This window comes from Toxorhynchites rutilus, chromosome 2 (assembly GCF_029784135.1).
Source record: "Toxorhynchites rutilus septentrionalis strain SRP chromosome 2, ASM2978413v1, whole genome shotgun sequence".
Taxonomy (NCBI): Eukaryota; Metazoa; Arthropoda; class Insecta; order Diptera; family Culicidae; genus Toxorhynchites; species Toxorhynchites rutilus.
Genome location: NC_073745.1, coordinates 153,026,361 through 153,048,520, shown reverse-complemented (window position 1 = coordinate 153,048,520; position 22,160 = coordinate 153,026,361). Strand labels below are relative to the sequence as shown.

General features: G+C 40.6%; 1 protein-coding gene across 11 annotated transcripts in view; it reads left to right on the top strand.

Annotated features, from left to right (window-relative positions):
* LOC129770788 (uncharacterized) overlaps positions 1 to 22,160 on the top strand; it is a 337,533-nt gene that overhangs the window by 278,056 nt on the left and 37,317 nt on the right. For 10 of the 11 annotated variants that reach the window (XM_055773873.1, XM_055773872.1, XM_055773871.1 and 7 more), the window contains 8 exons: positions 13,016 to 13,329; positions 16,433 to 18,190; positions 18,275 to 18,407; positions 18,831 to 18,963; positions 19,112 to 19,253; positions 19,310 to 19,514; positions 19,578 to 19,711; positions 19,771 to 20,654. In XM_055773873.1, coding sequence (XP_055629848.1) covers positions 13,269 to 13,329; positions 16,433 to 18,190; positions 18,275 to 18,407; positions 18,831 to 18,963; positions 19,112 to 19,253; positions 19,310 to 19,514; positions 19,578 to 19,711; positions 19,771 to 20,654 — 3,450 coding nt within the window. In that variant the 5' untranslated portion in view covers positions 13,016 to 13,268. The remainder of the gene's footprint in view (positions 1 to 13,015; positions 13,330 to 16,432; positions 18,191 to 18,274; positions 18,408 to 18,830; positions 18,964 to 19,111; positions 19,254 to 19,309; positions 19,515 to 19,577; positions 19,712 to 19,770; positions 20,655 to 22,160) is intronic. The other variant, XM_055773868.1, reaches the window with a different exon arrangement.

Genomic DNA, 22,160 nt, shown 5'->3' with positions numbered 1-22,160 from the left:
ATTCGAGTGCAGCGGACAAGCAAAATCAGGTTCCTCCTGGTTTCCGTGGGAATAATTCACCTCCGAATGGCCCAGCACTCGAGGGGACATCAAAAACCCCAACTGTCCCTGTTATTCCGTCCAGTTCAACTTCCCAATCGGGATTTATAAAGTTGTCTGACCTTTTGGACCAAATCTTCAAGTGTTTTAATGTTTCCGACTCCATCAGAACCCTTGTCATCTCAATGCTTCCAGTATTAAAGACAATTTTGCAGCAATTGATGCAAACATGGCCCCTCCTTGCAATGATTATCTCTCTTGATGTCTAATTCAAATAGAGAGGTCGGAGATATCACTGTTTTACAGTGGAATTGTCGTAGTCTTATCCCTAAATTGGATACATTCAAAATTTTAATTCATAACTACAATTGTGATGTTTTTGCTCTGTCCGAAACTTGGCTTTCTTCGCGAGATGATATCTCTTTCCACGATTTTAATATTATACGCTTGGACCGCGTAGACAGATACGGAGGGGTACTATTGGGGATCAATAAGTGCCACTCATTTTTTCGAATTGACCTTCCACCTATTGGAGGGATCGAAGCTGTTGCTTGTCATGCAAACATCAGAGGCAAAGACCTCTGTATAGTCAGCTTGTATTGGCCTCCGAGAGCTGCGGTTAGCCGCAAACAACTTGATGACATGTGCTCACTCCTTCCTGAGCCACGATTGATCTTGGGAGACTTCAACTCTCACGGAACTGCCTGGGGGGAACAGTACGACGACAATCGTTCATCGTTGATATATGACCTTTGTAACAGCTTCAATATGACCGTTTTGAACACTGGGGAAACAACACGTGTACCTAAACCTCCTGCTAACCCAAGTGCTCTTGACCTCTCGCTTTGCTCGAATTCACTATCGTTAGATTGCAAGTGGAATGTAATCCAGAACCCCAACGGTAGTGATCACTTGCCAATCAAAATTTCCATCACCATTGGGTCGAATTCTTCTGAATCTATAAACATGGCATATGACCTCACAAGACACATTGACTGGAAAAAATATGCGGACGCGATTGCTCTAGCCATCAATTCCAGAGATGGTTTACCTCCATTGGAGGAGTATAACTTCCTTTCTCGTTTGATATATGACAGCGCGGTTCGCGTTCAAACGAAACCCATCCCAGGTTACACCATTTCCCGAAGGCCTCCCAATCTATGGTGGGATAGCCAATGTTCCAAGCTTTATGTAGAAAAATCGAATGCATTTAAAGCTTTTCGGAAACGTGGAACCCCTGAAAATTTTCAAACGTATTTAGCCCTTGAAGATCAATTTAAAAACTTAATCAAAGGGAAAAAACGTGCTTATTGGCGAAATTTCGTGGGAGGTTTGTCACGAGAAACGTCAATGAAAAAATTATGGAAAGTGGCTCGAAACATGAGAAATCGCTCTTCAACGAATGAAAGCGAAGAATATTCACATCGATGGATTTTTAATTTTGCACGGAAGGTTTGTCCTGATTCCGCTCCTGTGCAAAAAATTGTTCGAGATATACCACAAGGTAGGTGCGATCTTGATTCCGAGTTTTCGATGGTAGAATTCTCTCTTGCTCTGCTCTCATGTAACAATTCTGCTCCGGGATCGGATAGAATTAAGTTCAACTTGCTGAAAAACCTCCCTGATGTGGCGAAACATCGCTTGTTGAATTTATTCAATCGGTTTCTAGAGAATAATATTGTTCCAGATGATTGGAGACAAGTACGAGTTATAGCTATTCAAAAACCCGGAAAACCCGCGTCCGACTTCAATTCATACCGCCCAATAGCAATGCTGTCTTGTATACGGAAATTGTTGGAGAAAATGATCTTGTTTCGCCTTGATCGATGGGTTGAAACGAATGGCCTACTCTCAGATACACAATATGGGTTCCGCAGGGGCAAGGGGACGAATGATTGTCTTGCGTTGCTTTCTTCAGAAATTCAAATGGCTTACGCCGAAAAAAAACAAATGGCTTCAGTATTCTTGGACATAAAGGGGGCCTTCGATTCTGTTTCAATAGAGGTTTTGTCGGACAAATTACACTCTCGGGGTCTGCCGCCTCTATTGAATAATATGTTATATAACTTGCTTTGTGAGAAACATTTGAACTTTTCTCACGGAGATTCGGCAGTAAGTCGGGTCTCTTACATGGGCCTCCCCCAGGGCTCATGTTTAAGCCCCCTTTTGTACAACTTCTATGTAAGCGACATCGACAATTGCCTTACACAAAATTGCAGCCTAAGACAACTTGCAGATGATGGAGTGGTGTCTGTCGTAGGACCAAACGAATCCGACCTGCAAGGACCCTTACAAGATACTTTGAACAATTTTTCAACCTGGGCCATTGGGCTAGAGATCGAATTCTCCACGGAGAAAACAGAGATGGTGGTTTTTTCTAGGAAGCATAGACCAGCAAAACCAAAGCTTCAACTCTGGTTCGTCTGGTTCGACTCCAAATGTACTTGGGGGGCCCATATTAGGTATCTGAGTAAAAAATGCCAACAAAGAATAAACTTTCTCCGTACAATTACCGGCACCTGGTGGGGAGCCCACCCGAAGATCTTATAATGTTGTATCGAACAACTATTCTCTCAGTGATGGAGTATGGCAGTTTCTGTTTTCAATCAGCTGCCAAAACACACCTCATTAAACTCGAGCGAATTCAGTATCTTTGTCTCCGTATCGCGTTGGGATGTATGCCCTCAACGCATACCATGAGTCTCGAGGTTTTGGCAGGCCTACTCCCACTAAAAGATCGCTTCAATTTATTATCTCTTCGGTTCTTCATCCGGTGTTAGGTCATGAACCCATTGATGATCGGAAATTTTGAGCAGCTGATCGAGCTAAATTTTCACTCCGGATTCATGAGTTCATATCATGAATTCATCTCCATGCAGGTTGATCCTTCTTCGTATATTCCCAACCGTGTTTGTTTCCCTGACTACATCAATTCCTCTGTGCATTTTGATCTGTCCATGAAGCAAGATATCCATGGATATTCAGATTACCAACGATCGAGGATCGCTCCAACGATCTTCGATGAAAAGTATGGGGGTATCAATTGTGATAATATGTACTTTACTGATGGGTCCACTATAAGCGAGTCCACAGGATTTGGAGTGTTCAACGAATTTTTTAGCACCTCACACAGTCTTCAGAATCCTTGCTCAGTGTATATTGCTGAATTGGCAGCAATTCATTGGGCGCTGGACAGCGTCGCCTCACGACCTGTTGAACACTATTACATTGTAACGGATAGTCTTAGCTCTGTCGAAGCTATCCGTTCAGTGAGGCCGGAAAAGCACTCACCGTACTTCCTTGAGAGAATACGAGAAATTTTGAGTGCTTTATCCAGACGCTGTTATGTCATTACCTTTATCTGGGTCCCTTCACATTGCTCCATTCCGGGTAATGAGAGGGCTGACTCATTAGCAAAGGTAGGTGCAATTGAAGGCGATATTTATCAGCGTCAAATCGCCTTTAATGAATTTTATTCTTTAGTCCGCAAAAATACCATCGCTAACTGGCAACGCAAGTGGAATGAAGATGAATTGGGCCGGTGGTTTCACTCGATTATCCCTAAGGTTAGCCTCAAACCGTGGTTCAAAAGTCTGGACTTGAGTCGGGACTTTATTCGCACCTTCTCCCGACTCATGTCCAATCACTGTTCGTTAGATGCACTACTCTTCCGTTTCAATCTTGCCAGCAGCAATCTCTGCGTTTGTGGCCAAGGTTATCACGACATCGAGCACATTGTTTGGTCGTGCGAGGTGTATCTGGTCGCCAGATCGAATTTAAAAAACTCCCTTCGGGCCCGAGGAAGACAGCCCAATGTGCCGGTGAGAGATGTGTTGGCTCGGTTAGACCTTGATTACATGTCCCATATATATGTTTTCCTTAAAGCTATAGATCTTCGTGTGTGATTGCCCCTACATCCTTATACCCTCCTTTCCTTCCTTTGCGGGTAATTCGTCCCCTTGCTATAAATAGTAGAATAAGTTGAAATGTAAATACACTATAGATATACGAATAGATTTATAAATTGAGTGTTCATCAACATTGTTACAATTTCCTTATATCCCATCCTCCTAAAAATATGTCACCCTCCTAAACTCGAGTACACCGCGAGTAATCGGTTTTCCACCTTACTAACCATAGATGTAAGAAAATTGTTTATATATATAGTTTTAAAATTATATTTAAGAATTCGGCTCCTTTAAACTTAAGTAACTGAGCCTGTAAAAATAAACGAATTAAAAAAAAAAAAAGAACATTAAGAATGTGACAAAAACATTTTTGTATTGATATTTTGGGTACCTGTATCAGCATTGATTTAGAGAATTAAACAGGTAAACAAGATGAGAACTAATACACACAAGCAAATATAAATAATTAATGAATTAATCAAATACACAATATCTATTCGTCACTGATCCATCGTGTCGTTTGCACTCATACCGTGCTTATACAGTGTACTTCACTATCCGAGGCGTCCGAATCATTCAGGCGTCAAATTTCATGAAATGAATGCATTCTTCGTTATCCGGTTCGGTATCGGTCCCACTGTCATTGCAGCAAATCGCACTGTGTAAACCAAATTCGACGCCGGAGCACCATGCGTCTCCATTGAAAAACATCTCAGGAACACTCCCACATCGAGAAACTTGATTTTGCGCGCAATACTCGAAGCGGGAGCGTGAAAGTCAACCTGTGGTCACATACGTTATGTGGTTGTTGCAGGGAGGAATCGATACTTGGCTGCACCACGAACCATGTCAACAGGTTGCTTCGGCGAGATTAATTGCTCCGATAGGTAAAACATTGCAAAACGAAATGAGATTCGGTGCAATTTCGTGACAGTCAATTTGTCGAAATGATTGCACTATATCACATTGACAGCAGCAGCAACAGCGAAAACAGCAAACAATTTCCCGATGACTGGTGGAGATAGCAACGGATTCGTTTTCCCGGGGACTGGGATTTTGTGTGTGGCTATTCAAATTAGTTGGCTCTATTTTCACCCAATAACTAATTCGCAATGACCGCAGCGCCGAAGAGTGCTGCTGTTGTTGCTGCAGCTATTGAATGTGCAATGATTGCAAAATTCAGGTGGACAGGAAGTCATAATGCAGCGTCAATTTATCTGTACATCGAGCACATTTTATTACTGGCCCCGGCACTTGCCCGTCGGGTTTTATGAGATCGTGTGAGGTACCACAATCGGATGAAATATGTAGAGATTTGCGATAGTCGTGTGTCGAGCGTATGTTGTTGGGTGTGGGCTAAAAGTGGGACTCGACACATTGCATTTCAGCAGCACATATTTACAGTCGATCTTTACTATTACCTGTAGGTAAGGAAGTCAAAACTTTTGTAAAGGCGAAGTATTCAAAACGTGCTCCGAGTGCGAAAGAATATCTGCCTCCGAAAGATTGAGAAGTAGGGCAACTAGTTTTCACAGCCTACGAGATTTGTTCCTCGTCTTTATTGATTATACCACGTCTCGTCCGACGCCACCATCCCCTGAAAAATTGTTGCACCTGCCGGCCCAATAAACGCTAAACAGCTTCAGCATAGATATCATTTGCATACCTGCTGTAAGTGCTACGCCTAGATTGAACTATTTTCAGTTACCATGGGAATATCTATTGGATCGATGTAGATACTATTATTCTACGTGAGTATCAAATCACCACGATACTGCCAAGAAATACGAGGTAAACTGGAAAACATGTTTATAAATTTGTTTACTCTGCCCACTCGAGTGAATGCAATGTGCACTCGAAGAATGTCATAACTGTCTCCGGTTTCAGTCTGAAGACGTGTCGGGTGATACCTGCGAAAAATGAAACATGCATCAACACTGATTGTGTGTGACGCCATCTGATGGGCACAGAAAATTACTCCTAGCAAACACACACGATAGCTATTAAAATGTACCGTCCCTTGCCGGAGGTGCTTAAATGTGGGTCATATGTAAATCATTCATGGTCTTCTTCGACAACGGTAATAATGTTTGTTCGGTGACTCAAGCAGCAGACAGCTTCTGAAGGATGTTATTAGCCATGTAAACAAAATACGCACCCTCCCGCAGCGCGAACAGATTGGCCGATTTTTGAGCGTCCCAGAGTGATTTAAACTTATTTACCGGAAGATTACCGCGTATTGATGAGGTGATGATGGAGTCGTTTGACTGTGACCTTTCGAAAGAGCGGAATTTTAATATGTGCGATGAACAGCTTATTTTTATTGGTCAACTGAGATCGATAATTGGTTTTGTGGACTTATGTGTCCACTCTTGTTTCACAACAAGAGATGACAGCAATGATGGCCAAAGGTCAGAGCGCATCGGTTACCTTTTTTCCTTCGCATTGATTGATTACATTTTGAGTTAAACGATATGATGTTATTTGTAAGGTACCAATTAAGAGTGGGATATTTAATGCTCATCAGGAAAATATGCTGCCCTTAATATGCTCTGTCAGTGTGAATCACAACCTTTAAGCAAAAATTTCAAAAGTTCCAGTAGTAGTTCTATCAGTCATTTAAAAGGTTATAACTTGTGAACAAAATGGTATAGAAAGCTATATTTTTATATTTTTATTGAAGGTATAAAGGTATCTAAAATTGAAATTTTTGGCAAAGTTATTCCGAATGGTACCCCTGTTCTTCGCACAGAGTCGTAAACACTTGGGTGAACCGCTGCGCCGATTAGAATTTTCCAACGATCGCAAATTGCGATGAGAACGTGCATAGGTCCTGCAACTTGAACAAAAGTGGATAATCTAGTGGATGGCTAATCATTTACAGGGACGAAGCTTGGTTTGCTGCTAGCCATGTTTCTGAACCGTTTTAGGAGCTTTTTGTATCGTTCCAACATGAACGACAAAAATACCGTTTTCAATGATGTAGAATCATCACTTCGGATATTATTTTAGAATGCATCGAAATTTCAGAAATAACACCTTAGTAGAGTGTTTTGGTTGCCCTGAAAAAGACCGGTTTGTGTGTGTCTGTAGAATCGCCTGAAGCAGATTCTTTATTTATTCGTGACGTAGCGAGAACAATATACAAGCTGGCCATATGTCACAACTTTTTTTCTTATGACAATGCACGCACTGCACTGAGTATGCATTGCAAACGTTCTTCGTCTTTTTTGTACTATATAGGTAGCCATTCCCTGCCAAAGTGAATGGTTTTCAAAAATTTGTTAATATTGGTAGTTTTGTTTTGTACACACTATAAGACTCGTTTTTTTATATTTCTCATAAGGAACACAATTTTTCGCTTAATTTTTTACAAAAAAACATAACTGTAAAACCATTGTGGTCAAAGGATGAATATTGAAAATAATATGAATTTTCATAAAAAATACATTTTTTTTAAATTACACTGAAAAACAAACTTTAAAAATTGAAAAAATACTACACAATGCTGGTTAGAGAATAAAATGTAGGAAATTATTTATGTTTTAATTGAAAAATTTCAAACAAATTAAAAAAAAATTATTGAAAATTATTTTTTTTTCTCAGAAATTTCTGAATTTTCTCTGAAATAATAAATATGAATAGCCCTTACTATTTCCAACAAGACCGATACATCAGAATATAGGCTTTTCTACAAGGAAGGAGTTTTTCCAACGACAACTTTTTCATATTGTCTTTGAAAAAAATACTATTAATGTTTAACTTGTAACATTTTTATGTATTAGGCTGTCAAAAAAGTCCTGCGGTATTTCCGCGAGGTGTCGTTGTAAGCGCGTAGTTCTAGTTGTATTCATTGTATCGAGTCATACTATAGCTTGTTGGAAAGGTATATAGTCCTTGACAGTGTTTTGTTTGGTTAAGTCGTTCGTGAGTTATAGTGTCGCAAATATGGAGCAAAATAAAGAGAAAATCCGACATATTTTACAGTACTACTATGACAAAGGCAAAAATGCATCTCAAGCTGCCAATAAAATTTGTGCAGTTTATGGACCCGATACAGTTTCCATTTCCACCGCACAACGATGGTTTCAACGTTTTCGTTCTGGTGTAGAGGTCGTCGAAGATGCGCCACGCTCCGGAAGGCCTGTCGTCGAAAATTGCGACAAAATCGCTGAATTAGCCGAGAAAGACCGGCATAGTAGCAGCCGTAGCATCGGCCAAGAGCTGGGGATAAGTCATCAAACCGTTATTAACCATTTGAAGAAGCTTGGATTCACAAAGAAGCTCGATGTATGGGTGTCACACACGTTGACGCAAAAACATCGTAACATCGACCGTATCGACGCATATGAATCGCTGCTGAATCGCAACAAAATCGACCCGTTTCTGAAGCGGATGGTGACTGGTGATAAAAAGTGGGTCACTTACGACAACGTGAAGCGCAAACGGTCGTGGTCGAAGCCCGCTGAAGCGGGTCAGACGGTGGCCAAGCCCTCATTAACGGCCAGGAAGGTTCTGCTGTGTGTTTGGTGGGATTGTCAAGGAATAATCTATTATGAGCTGCTTCCTTATGGCCAAACGCTCAATTCGGACCTGTACTGCCAACAACTGGACCGCTTGAAGGTAGCACTCATGATGAAGAGGTCATCTTTGATAAACAGAGGCCGCATTGTCGTCCATCAGGACAACGCCAGGCCACACACTTCTTTGGTGACGCGCCAGAAGCTCTGGGAGCTCGGATGGGAGGTTCTTTTGCATCCGCCGTATAGTCCGGACCTTGCACGAAGTGACTTACACCTGTTTTTGTCCATGGCGAACGAGCTAGGTAGTCAGAAGTTAGCCACAAAAGAGGCCTGTGAAAATTGGCTATCCGAGTTTTTTGCCAATAAGGAAGCGAGCTTCTATAACAGGGGTATTATGAAGTTGACATCTCGTTGTGAACAAGTCATCGAACAAAACGGCGCATATTTGACTTAAAACAGATGATTGTAACTAATTTTATGAACAAATGAAAATTCAAAAAAAATACCGCAGGACTTTTTTGACAGCCTAATATAAATTATCGCGATTTACGTGTTCTGCAAAATATGACAAGAACATTTCGAACATTATTATATCAAAAATGCCATGTATTCAAGAAATTCAAAAAGGTTGAAAGTTGAAATCTTCGGCAAAAGTTCACATTCGTATAATATATATTATTACAAAAAAAAAACCTCTTTAAGGTCAATCAAGATGGTTTTACGACTAGCTCTGTGTACTTTGTCCACTCTGACTGAACAAAGAATATTTTTCAGGAATTCATCGTGGAATATGAATGCAATGCAGTTGATGAAAAAATCATTTAATTTATCCAGTATAGCTTCCTCCATTAAACCTATACAATAAAACAAATCGGTTTTATGGATTGAAACAATATTTTATTCACCAAATTGGTCCACGCTGTCTGAACTAGATATAATAATATTTCTGATCAACTTTCCAGCAACTATGAATTGTTTCAATATGAGTTACTTTTCCATGTTCACTGAAGGATAAAAGGAAGAAGCAATGCGGAGCAATCCAACATTTCATTTAAAATTCCTTTTTCTGGTTGTCAGAAAAACGTGGCTCCTCTGTAGCCGCTATGGTTGTATGCATTTGGCCCACTTTGATTACATACTATTAGCATAATTCCATGACATAAATCTGGGTGTTTGCAACATAAGTAAGATCAGATAAAAGTAGAATGTACCGTTTTGTATCAAATTCCAAACAGTCTCAAATTCCGAACACATCATTTTTAAATGTAAATTTACTTAACTTTAATATTTTCAATAAGTGAATGTTAAGTACCCTGACATTCTTTGTAGTGTAGGCCTCATTTTAACATCATTCACATGTATCGATATTGTATATAACTTAAAATACTAAGCATTTGCAAAAAAATGACTGACAAAACCAGCGATAAAATGTTTGCGTTAGCAAATTCGGAATTTGAATCAAGTTTTGAAGCACAATATCCAAATTTTTGGGAGTGTTATATTTCTATTTCTGAATTGCTCTGCATCACACTTTCGTTCAAATCGTTTCATTTGTTCTATTTTATTGATCACATTCGATCAATAAAAAACATTCAAAAACACTTACGATACATTAGTTATTTTTTATTTAACAACCAAAATATTCAAAATATTCATATTCATTAACTAATCTAGAGGAAAAAAAATATTGCATGAATCAAAACTGGATACCTCTCATGCCATGTTTCTATGTTTTATACTTATTGACGATAGTTGGAAGATCAAAAACGCTCGTTGTTTCAAAAATAAGACACATCAGTGTATTATCTAGTATCTCATAATGCCTGGATGAAAACCATTTGGTGAGTGGTTCCAAAAGCATTCTGTTCCGGAAGTGTGTCAGCTTTTAGCCAAAAATAAAACTACAACCAAAATCCGTTTTGATGAAATTTGAAATTTGAAAAAAAAAATTTCCGTTGGGATGAAATTATCTCTGATAATAGATTGATAAAATTATTTTTCTACCACCGAATGCAACATTTATTGTTCTACCAATGAACTTTGGAATGATTCAAAATATAAAACTAATCTAAAGAGAAAAACTAGAAACTGAAGAAAGAACATTGAAAGGTGTAGTATTTTGGCTATTTGAGTCCTGGATGCACGTTTTGTTAACCGCAATCATAAAATCTTGATAACAAATACATTTGGTGCAAAACCATTATTCAGAACAAGAATACAAAATTTTTCTGTGAACCCAATTTATGGCTCCTGATCCTTAGACTCATATAGTGGCAGAAATAATATATCACACATATTTACTGAAAGCAATCAGAAATGGATGAAGATACCGATGTTGAGGAAGATGAAGAACAAAAATAAATGGATACAGGTATCAGCCGGAATTAGCAAGTATAAAATAAGTGATCTGATAACGTTAACAGAATGCAATACATACAGAACAACAATTTAAAATTTGAGTGAAACGATAGAAGGAGCAAAACAAAACAACTTAGATTGAGCTCATATCTTTGTCGTACGAGAAATTGCTATGAAAAAAGCACTGTAACAATAGCTTTGTTATACTATGTTATAATGTGTTGTTTTACGTGTCCATGTAAAACATATTTTAATGGATGTTTTTCTATAAATTTTGCATGATGTCTACAAATAATGTTGAAATCATACAGTTTGGGGAAAAAGGGGTTTTTTATAAAAAATGTCTGTTTAGAATATACAACGTTTTCATTATATAACGTGAAAATTTTTTTGAGCGAGACGTTACTATACTTCGAATGAAAGCTAACAGTTTGGTGGAAGAACAGTAAAGTAAAGAACGAACCGTAAAGCTGTTTAAAAGAATTAGTTAGGTTGATCAAGACAATACGCGTTCTTATGAATATATGAGAAAAAATAATATGAATAATAAAAAAATCTCAACTATGACTTTTGGATCAATAACCTGGCGAGCAACTCAAAGCTTTCCAAATTGCCTTTCTCAAAGTCGGGAAAGAGAGTTAAAATTTGTCTTCCATCAATTTGTATTTTTCAATGCTAGAGGCCATTTACAGAAAACCACACAAACTTTTTTGAAGATGCACTACAATCCTCCAAGTCCTCAACACATATGTTGATAAAAGGTTATGGCCGTGAAGCAAAACCTGAGGAAATCGAAAGGCAAATGTTGAGAACGATTTAGAAAAACCTTCATAGTTCAAATCAAATTTTAAATTTTTACGCTTGATTGCAAGAAGTCAACATACTATTTTTTCAATTAAGTCATGTAGAAAAATCGATTGATATAAAGTTCGACTATGAGTTTTTCTTTGACTAGATACCGCTGAATGCATAGTTTATTATACTTATTGAAGAGAAAACATTTGCATTTTAAGCCACCAGAATACTTTACGAACATACAATATGGGGAAAACCCGCATTCTAAATTGACAATGACAAATGAAATGGACGCTCACAAACATTCTTAAAGAGGTATCGAGTTGTGTTTTTTTTTTGTTCAGAATAACCCATCCAAGACTCTCTGGCGCTTTGCGAACATTAGACCGAGCTAACTTTACACCTAATTCTCGAATCGCTACGCACCACTAAACGTTAACGAAAATAGCCCCATAAAACCGCTCCCAATTAGGCCCTCTCAGAAAACCCCCTCTAAACCCTCGTTTAGAACGCTGGAATGGAATCCTTTGATGATTTATTTATATACATACTCTCGATGAAGTGCAGAGATACACAGCTGCCGATTTTTATTTTCGCACAACCGAACTAGGCCCCGACGGGCATGCATCGATTTAACTCGTCAAACAAGCATCACTAATCTCTCCGATCCGGTCCCGCTGGGGATGGGGTAATGATAGAATGCTTCTCTGATCATATGCGCAAGAAGAATTAAGTTTATCAAAACAACATCGTTTTTTACAATCTATCGATGCGCTGAGATTGCAGTGGTTCTGGTTTATTTCCCCCCCACACTTATTTTCTATTTTTTTTTGCTTATGATTGATGAAGTTAAATGTCCTCGAAATAGGCGGAAGATGTGTACAATGCAAAAAAACAAAAACCATACACTATATCGATCGCTGATACGTTCCATCGTTCAGACCAAAAATCATCCCGCCGGAAACGATTCGCTCAACTGGAACCAGCATCTTTAACCACAGGACGGTATTTAGCAATAACAATAAAACGCGAACAAGCCAAGCCATTGAAGATTGCATCCTCCACAAAAGTGGTCCCCGGGTGGTTATAATCGAGCCGGAAAAGATACTGCTGTTTGACGGGATATTTGATCGGTGTGAATAAAACCTCCCACTGCTGCAGCAACTATAAGGCAAAAAAAGAATATCATTACAAACTTATTGATGGACTTGTTATTGACCGTTTGAACGGTTGAGTGGAAAATTTAGATAAATGAACTTGAATTCACTCCGGAGTGTTCGGCGGAGAATTCGTGTCGAGCGGGATAACGCGTATGCTTCTGGATTACGCAATAGAAGTAAAATATGATATATCTAATCGTTCTCCTTGTCCTTACTTCTCTTTTCCCTCCAGCTACGATGGCTCTGGCAACGGTCTAGGTGAGCCCCCGTATCGGGGGCACCACGGTAGCCCACATTCGTCGCCATCGCGCTATTCGTACAACAACAGCGCCAAGACCAGCATTCAGCATTGGCGCACGTCCAGTGCCGGTGCAACGGACTTCAAGCGTAACTCCAGACTTCGCAGTTCAACCAGTGCCGTACCCGGTGGTTGCGCCGGGGGAGGCAGTGGTTCAAGTACAAGCAGCGGCAGCACCGGATCCAACATGGTCGACCTCAACATACCGCGTGGTCACTCACCGCACTTCAGTCCGCTGAGGCAAACCAGTAAGTATAGTATTCTCGTATGCACAAACATATAATCGGAAGACCTTCTGCCGCTGTTATCACAAACCATACCCGAAAGTATCAATTTCGCCCATCAAACCGAACGAAAAAAAACCGTTGAATCTCCTCCCTTGATGCATTCCGCATGATTAAATGCCACTGCTGAAATCTGATACGTGTGTTTATCGCACACTTGACTTGAGATTCGAGCATGAATTCTACCCGGAATGATGGCATAGAGGAGAAACGGATGCCGCACAGGTGCTCGCGTTAAATTTTATTGCGTGTTCAATTTGCCGTATTCGTTCGAAATGAGCACTTGCACATGTTTTCATTTCGCACTTTCACCTCGCGTTTTATGATCGTAATTGCCTTTTTATCGTGTACTGAGGCGTTCCTCGCAGAATACACTGCATTTGCGAGTGGACATTGAATCTCGATGACACGCTGATAAATTGCTGCAAAATAGCGCTCCCGGCCAATGAAACGTTTAGCAAATTGATTATTCATGTTTTGTCTGTACTTCAGTCGCTGTCTCCAGCAATAATTCGAAAGGGATTCACATAATAGGTAACTAGTAGGATGCTAGTATCGTTTGTCAGAAAATGAATTATTTTCGTAATCAAGAAACATATTTGAAAATAAAATAGGTCTCAAATGAGAGATAAATAATATAATTTCTAGTCCCTACTCCTTGTTTCTAGAAACATTTGACATCTGCGTCGGAAAAACGACACATGTATCAACCCCATTATTTGCGACCATAAAAATGGACGATACAGGATTCAGGGGGAGATTTTTCGCCATAGAATTTTCTCGAACTCAAAATACAATCAAGGCGTGTTATTGGTACAGAAACTTCATCCAAGTGCTGATAAAAAAATACATAATAATACATCGTTGAGACGGCGAAGATCCCAGAAACGTTAATGCCATTGAAGAAAGAAGAAGAAAATGATACCACTGTATGCCTGGAGAATACGGCGTTACAATAAATAAATAACACTCCTTGTCTTTTTCCTACTAAAGCACAGTGAATGCAAACTTTTACCTGGATACCATCAACATCCTCAAATTCATAATAACAATGCCAATGAAAGATACTAAAGCTAGGATTATGCTTCAAAATTGAACTTATAAATTCAACCCTTTGCGGTCGCATAAAATTTCGACAACTGTGTCGTACTGGTCGCAATTATTTTTACTTGAAAAAGCAGTGATGTATAAATTTGTGAGATCATGAAAGATGAACAAGTTTCCTTTATTTTTTGTAAACTTCTGATATGTATTTACAAAACAATGTATAAAAAAAGATTTAAAAAAAATATTTGCTGTAATGCTTCTTCGAGTTATATCTTTCGCATGTATCAGACTTTTTCTCAAGCATGCATGACATGCAACTTTTGTTTATACTGAGTACCGTTATCTATTATTCAGCATAGAACCGTTTTAGATCGTGAATAAGTTCACAAGACACTAAAACTCGTTCAGAAAAAGTGTGAACTGATACATTGTTGCATAAATTATTATATTAATATTCTTCTTTGCTGTGGTGGCTGAGAGCAGACAAATAACCGCAAAGGGTTAATACAGATTTCGATACAGACTTTCTGGAAAAAACTCAAATAAAAATATTTTTTGAGACCGAAAACACAGATTTTATTATGACAACCCTGGCCACCACTCTTACGGATGTAGATATTGATATATTTGTTGCCTAATCTTACAGAAAGGGGGTATTCGTAGCCACACTGGTTGTGCGTTCGCTTACTAAACGATCGATCGTGAATTCAAAACTCAGGGCGCTCAATTGACCATCATTGTGTTGTTATATAATAACTACATCCACGCAACAATCATCAGCGATGGAGATCGATTCACGGTCGGAGTCCTGGCCTCTCTTCATCCATATTCAAGCGCTGATTGAAATTGCTCTACTCTGCAAGAAACATCGGCTGTTGTGCTACTTATAGCACAATAATGATCATATCAACTGTCTCCGCTATCCGGTATAACTGGACAATGGAAGTGTTTTTATTAAATTATTCTGCTGTATAAACTTTTTCGTGTAATGTGAGTTGCTCTTCATATGCTCTCTCTTGCTTTCGATCTTATTATTCACGCTCTATTCCTTAACTTAATTAATGTTATCATATGCTAATGTTTTTACCCATCTCTGTTTCCACGTAAGACTTACATTTCCCTTTCCCTGGACAACTGAGTTCCAATGTTTGAAAAGTGATACATGGTTTAGCATTCTCGTAAGTGAGGATCGTTAGGCCGACTTTCTATCTTCTTCAAATATCTTTTTTTTTGTTTTGGTTATTTCCAGAGGTCGTAAGTCGTCCATGGACACTACTTACCTTATCTTATCTTCGACTTAGACAGAGATGATTTTGGAACATTTTACTAGCATCGAGTTGTATATCGACGAGATGTTCGTTTTGAACTAGTCCACATTTTCTCTACAGATCACATGAGGCCTATGAAAAGAATTGACGATATTTGATGGCTTCTGAGAACATTTGTACATTTGATGCTCTTATCGCGTGATGGCGATACGTCTGCAAACAGTGTATGTCGTTCACTCAAGTTTTGAATCGCTCGATCTGAAACTTAGAATCGTTCCAGTTTGGGTTTACACAGCCCACAGCTTTTACGGTTTCCAACAAAGTTGTTGATATGAATTTAAATAAAAATAATGGAAGGAATCAATATTTGTATTTTCCTCGAATTTCTGGTCAATCCAAAAACTTTATTGTTGTCAGCAAGATGAGCTAAATTGCTGAAAAAATATTGGTTCACGTTTCATAAATCCTGTTCCTTACAAATATTCAGTACTGAATTTGATTGAAATCGGAAATAACAGTTGCCTCCAACCGTGATGAGTGTACTCTGAACGTTGAAACTGGATCCTTTGCTCATCTAATAATATCTACAAACCACAGTGTTATTCCACGGTCACGCTTCACCGGTTGGATAGGATTACTTGACTCGGCTAGATTGCATGAGTACTATTTCCACCCTCTTGCCCATCCAGTGCAACAGATACCCTCTTTCCATCTAACGTTCAATTTGTGTTTCGCATTTTTTTCCTCCACAGCACAAACCGGTGACACACAGACGCTGCATGTGTATCTACCGAACCATGGCTTCCGAATGATCCGCTTCGATGAGGCATCCGATGTTCGGCAGATAATCAATCTGATCGTGAATTCAATGTCACCCGGTCATAGGACAAACCCGCAAAGCTATGCCCTCCGGCTGCGGCATATGTTGACGAAGGAGGTCCTGTGGATGCCACCGGACACCTCGATGTCGCAGGTGATGGCGCACATTTTCAACCCGTCCTGTAGCAACGCGGACTGTCCGAACGTGGATAAGAGCACGATTGCGAAAAGGATGCAGCAGAAGGCGAGTGGTGTCGTCGGTCACGCAAATAGCGTGTGGAAGGCGGAACTGCGCGTACGCTATATACCAAAAAGCTTGAAGGAACTGTACGAGAAGGACCGCACCACGTGTCACTTCTATTTCGACCAGGTCAAGCAGGACTACATCCAGTCCAACATACCGAACATAGACCAGGACATTGCGGTCCAGCTGTGCTGCCTGGGAATTCGACACTACTACAAAGATACGAATCATTCTTCAAACGATCGGAAAATCCATCTGGAGTACATCGAGAAAGAGATGGGCTTCAGCAACTTCATACCGAAATCTGTGATAGATACCATTAAGCAGAAGAATCTGAAGAAACTAATCCAGGCCGGCTACAAGAAGGTCTACAGCTACAGTGAGATGGAGTACATGCTAAAGTTCTTCGATTTGCTCCGAACACAGTATACGTTCGATCAGGAACAGTTCAATGTCCAGTTGAGTAGCGGGTGGAATATTCGGGTTGAGTTAATAATCGGTCCCCACGTAGGTATTTCCTACTCAGTAAATCCTCAGGCACCTCCGACAAAGGTGACCGATTTCGAGAACATTGAGCGGATAACTACCAGTGTGGTTTCGTCGTCGCTGACAAAAAGCGATCATCAGGGTAAACATCAGGGTTCTAAGTATTCCAAAGACCAACCAGATCTAACCAGTTCCTGTGGTGGCGGCGGTGGAGGAGGAGGCAGTAGCGAGAAGAAGGACAAAAAGGGCGTAACGTGCTCGTGTAGTGAGATTAAGACTCAGCTCAAAATCAAAGTCAGTGGCAACAGTGAGGACTTGACAATCACATGTGATGGTATTAAGACTTCCGAGAGTATAGCAGATCTAGTCGATGGTTACTGTAGATTATTTAACAATACTGATATTAGCTTATGGGATCGTACCGTAACACCAAAAATCACCCCGAACAATAGTGCGACTAATTCGCTGGAGAAGAGTCAGTTCAAAAGGATGACCGACTCACAATCATCCGAGAAGCACGATTCGACCCGATCGAGCAGCGATAAATTGAACAGTTCAATGCACAATGAGCTCGAAGCGAGCACCAGCTCCAACAACAAGCCAACTTTGAACGAAGACTATGCCGAACTTGGTATGTGTGACGAGGAAGGGGATTACTCCACACCGGCTGCCCGGAACTATGAGTTGGATCGGAACCAAATCACTCTGAATGAAATTATCGGGGTGGGACAGTTTGGTGATGTACACATTGGTACATGCAGACTCTCGGGCAAATCAACTCTGGTCAACAAACTGAACCAATCGCTCACTAGTGAGTTCGATGACCTTTCCATTTCGGGTGGAAATGGAGAGAACAACAACGGCGAAGCTCAGCAGAAAAGCGGTGTGATCCAGGTGGCGGTCAAAACCTGCAAAGCGGACGCCGATCTTGCCACCTCGGAGAAGTTCCTGGAGGAAGCATGTGAGTGATTTTCATCTGTGAATATTGAAACACAAATATAGCGTTTATTAATGAATTGGTATTTTATTTATTGTCCTCCCGCAGATATAATGCAAAAGTTCGAACATCCTCACATCATCAAACTGATCGGTATCTGCAGTGGTTCGCCAATCTGGATTGTTATGGAACTGGCTCGGTTAGGCGAACTGCGAGCCTACTTAAAAAAGAACGGTCCCAAGTAAGTGCTACTTTTTCTTACCCTTACCCTTTTTCTTCTGCTTTTGCTTCCCTTTGACAACATCATCTGGCTTTCGGTCCAGCCCTAGAGCTTCGCGTTCTTCTAAAATTCTGGATCTTGGCATCTGCGCATAAAGCATTCCAGCAGGTCCCGCTTGGTGAATCGCAAAAAGACGCCTTCGGCCGGCCGTTGGCAATCTGATCGCTCTTGTTCGACAGGGCAGAAATATGTCCCCTTTGATTCCCGTGCTCTGTTCAAAACGTTCCCCAAAGCCCCATGTGCTAACCTCTTGTGCTGGTGGAGCTGGTTTCCGTGTTTTTATTTCATTTGGTTGTTCCGCTCCTGGCACAAGCTTCTCGACGTAGAAATGACAATCGTTTTCCGGATAAAAGCGAACCATATTTAACGTATTATTTTTTTCAGGTTGAAGCTTGGAACTCTGCTGCTCTACTCCTACCAACTCTCAACCGCGCTCAGTTACTTGGAGTCGAAGAAATTTGTTCATCGGGATATTGCTGCCCGCAATGTGCTCGTCAGTTCACCGACTTGTATTAAGGTATGTTCTGGACAGTATTGTATGATTTTTTTTTACACTTAAAATTTTGAGATGGTTTCGACCGAAAAAATAAATTAGAATGAGCGAAATCTGACAATATCTAATCTACATTGCTTGCTTCGATCGTAAAAATTTCTCCGCTTCACAGCTTGCCGATTTTGGACTATCAAGATGGGTTGAAGATCAGTCGTATTACACGTCCACCAAGGGAATGTTACCGATCAAGTGGATGGCCCCGGAATCGATCAATTTTCGGCGATTCACTACCGCTAGTGACGTCTGGATGTTCGGTAAGAGAACTGGTATTTTTATGTAGCTTGTATTCTTACATCCAGTTTTCTGGTAGGAGTTTGCACTTGGGAGATCCTGATGCTGGGCGTTAAGCCATTCCAAGGTATTAAAAACTGCGATGTTATTGGGAAGCTAGAGAATGGGGAGCGATTGCCGCTGCCACCCAATTGTCCTCCACGGTTATACTCTCTGATGTCACAGTGCTGGTCATACGAACCACATAAGCGACCAAACTTCAAGAATATAAAAGAGGTGCTATAGTGAGTATAACGCCTTGGAAATGAAGTGCGAACATAAGCGAATAACCTATTTTTGATTTCTAGTGAAATACTTATGGAGGAACGCCACAGTGACTGCGAAACGATGCGTCGAGAGAACCGTCGTGTTGCTGCCATGTCGTGGGGTGCCGGAGATGATGTGGCGCCTCCCAAGCCAGCACGAGGTCCCACCATGGGCGGTAAGTAACCTAACGTCGGTCACATGATAAAATCTTCTCATCGTATCTTTTTTCACTAGCAGGGGATGGCTCCCAACAGGCTCTAGGTGCCCCACAAACCTACATCATCGCTCGGGACCCGGCGGTTCTGGCCGCCCTGATGCGTGAAAACGAGCAGCGAGGAGTAAATCCGTCGTCCTACACAACTCCAGCCTCGGTATTTAACACTCTAGCTGTAGATTTAGATCCCATTGCACAAAATAATACTGATAACGTCGCGGTTGTCAAAGAGGCCAATCTGCCGTTGAAAACTGTCCCCTTGCCTGCAACCGAACTGCTTAAACTTGATCCCATTGTCGATGAATCAAACAACCAAGCAACGGCAGTGCCCCCCAATGGTGCCACCATGGAAGTGAAAAATCAAAATTCTCTTGTAGCTTCACCCTCCAACAATGCTCCTGGACCTTCGGCGGAGCATGAAGACACCACGGAATTGTCGAGTACCGAAACCTTGGAACGATACAAAAATCCACAGGACGCTCTGTCCGCTAACAATAATCCCACCATTCCCACTAATCAACCAACCCAACCAAATTCCACCCAGTTCCCAATCCCATGCGAGATCATCAATGCATTCACCCAGCAGACTCATTCCATTGAACCAACCTACAAAGCGATCCAGAAGAACAAAACCAACAACACCTCCGTTGTCACGGGAGCTGCGGCCACCATACCCGCGAACCTGAACTCCACGCCAATGAACAATAATTTCATGCATTCCAATGCTCCCCAACAGACACAACAATCAGGGCAACAGCAGCAACAGCAACTTCAGTATTATACGGCAACGATACAGCCGATGCAGGGTAACATGGTGATGTACCAGCAATTTTATGTCCCTCAACAACAGCAGCAGCAACAACAACAACAACAACAACAACAACAGGAACAATATTTTCAACAGGTTGGTGCGGTTTTCATTATCGGCATGTGGCTGTCATTGACGGAGTTGGTTGTTCTGATAATGTAAAGGGGAAGGCATGAGCTGTGTCCGTCTTGCACTATGTTTAGTGACTAATTTGGGTACAATAAGCCGGTTCCAATGAAAATATTTTTTTTTCTCTAGTGAACAATTCATTTTCATCGCTAACGCAGTCTAAAGGCAGTTTGCGAGAAGATTCAAAAACAATGACTTTGATTCGATGAACATGGGAAGCCACTGAAAAAAAATCAAGACGATCCATTGGATGTACCTACCACCTGTAACTATCATTGATATAATAGACGCGACAATATAGCTTAAAGCTTCACAACACCAGACCACATAGCCATCTAGAAACGGTGAACTGGTGAACTAAATTGAATTTATCTGTTATCTGTAGGACACGGCATGCCGTTATTTGAAAAAGTCGGGGTGGTCCTAAACCGACGCTCTGTGTTCGTTTCGCAGTTATTTACCACGTTCACCCAGACGCTTATCATTAATAGCTCGCACAAGTCTGGCTCATCTGGCGGCGCTCACTACCGGGGGAACGTATATGATGGTGCTCTTATATTATACGCAACGGTGAACACGCAGTGGATTATGCGTGTTCACCGTTGATCGTTATGCGTTGAGCGTTGAGCGTTGAACCTGTACGGAAAATGCGTATTGAGCGTTAAACGTTGAACCTTGTATGTTGATCTGTCTGATGAATGGCCGTTGTCGTTCCCTACAAAGATATGAGAAAAAATTGCTGTTCGACTGGGTACTACAGAAAGTACTCAACCTTTTCATTGATAAGATACAGAGTGCTCAGGATGGCGGAAAAATTAAAAAAAATTTCGAAAAATGCAGAACATATTTCATTTATTTTTGAATAAAAATGTGATTGTATTTGTTGAAAATATTTTTAACGAATCCACGTAGACATTATCTATATCCCCTTCCCCCTCATTGTAAACAAGCGTAGAGATTTAGGTACCAAGCTACCAAGAAAGAATAGAACACGAAATTCTGTTTCTTTCATCTTGCTTCATGTTTTTGTTACCGGATACATCAAATCTTTGAATATACATACGCCTCCGCCGGAGTACTCATCAAGATACGTGATCAATGCGTAGGCGTGATAAGGTTTGCACCATTAAGAAATGTCAAAATTGAAAAAAAAATCCCAAAAAAATCAATTAGGGGCCAATTTCGTTTTTTTTTATTTATTTGTAAAGGGAGTGTTTCTGAGAGTCTCCTTCTTGGATGGCACTAACGTTCCCAGTGGAACTTTTGCCTTCTCAATGTAGGTATTACTTGCGTAATTTTTATTAGTAGTATATAGTTGCCGAAGAACACTCCTTCAATGTATTCCGGAGTGGCAAGCTCTAGAATGCGCGTGTTCGCAGTGCACGTCCTGAGAGTCTTACACTATGTTAATCATCGATCGAATTTCAACTGCCTGCCGTTACGGCCGTACTGCTCTTTGATCCACGGAAAAAC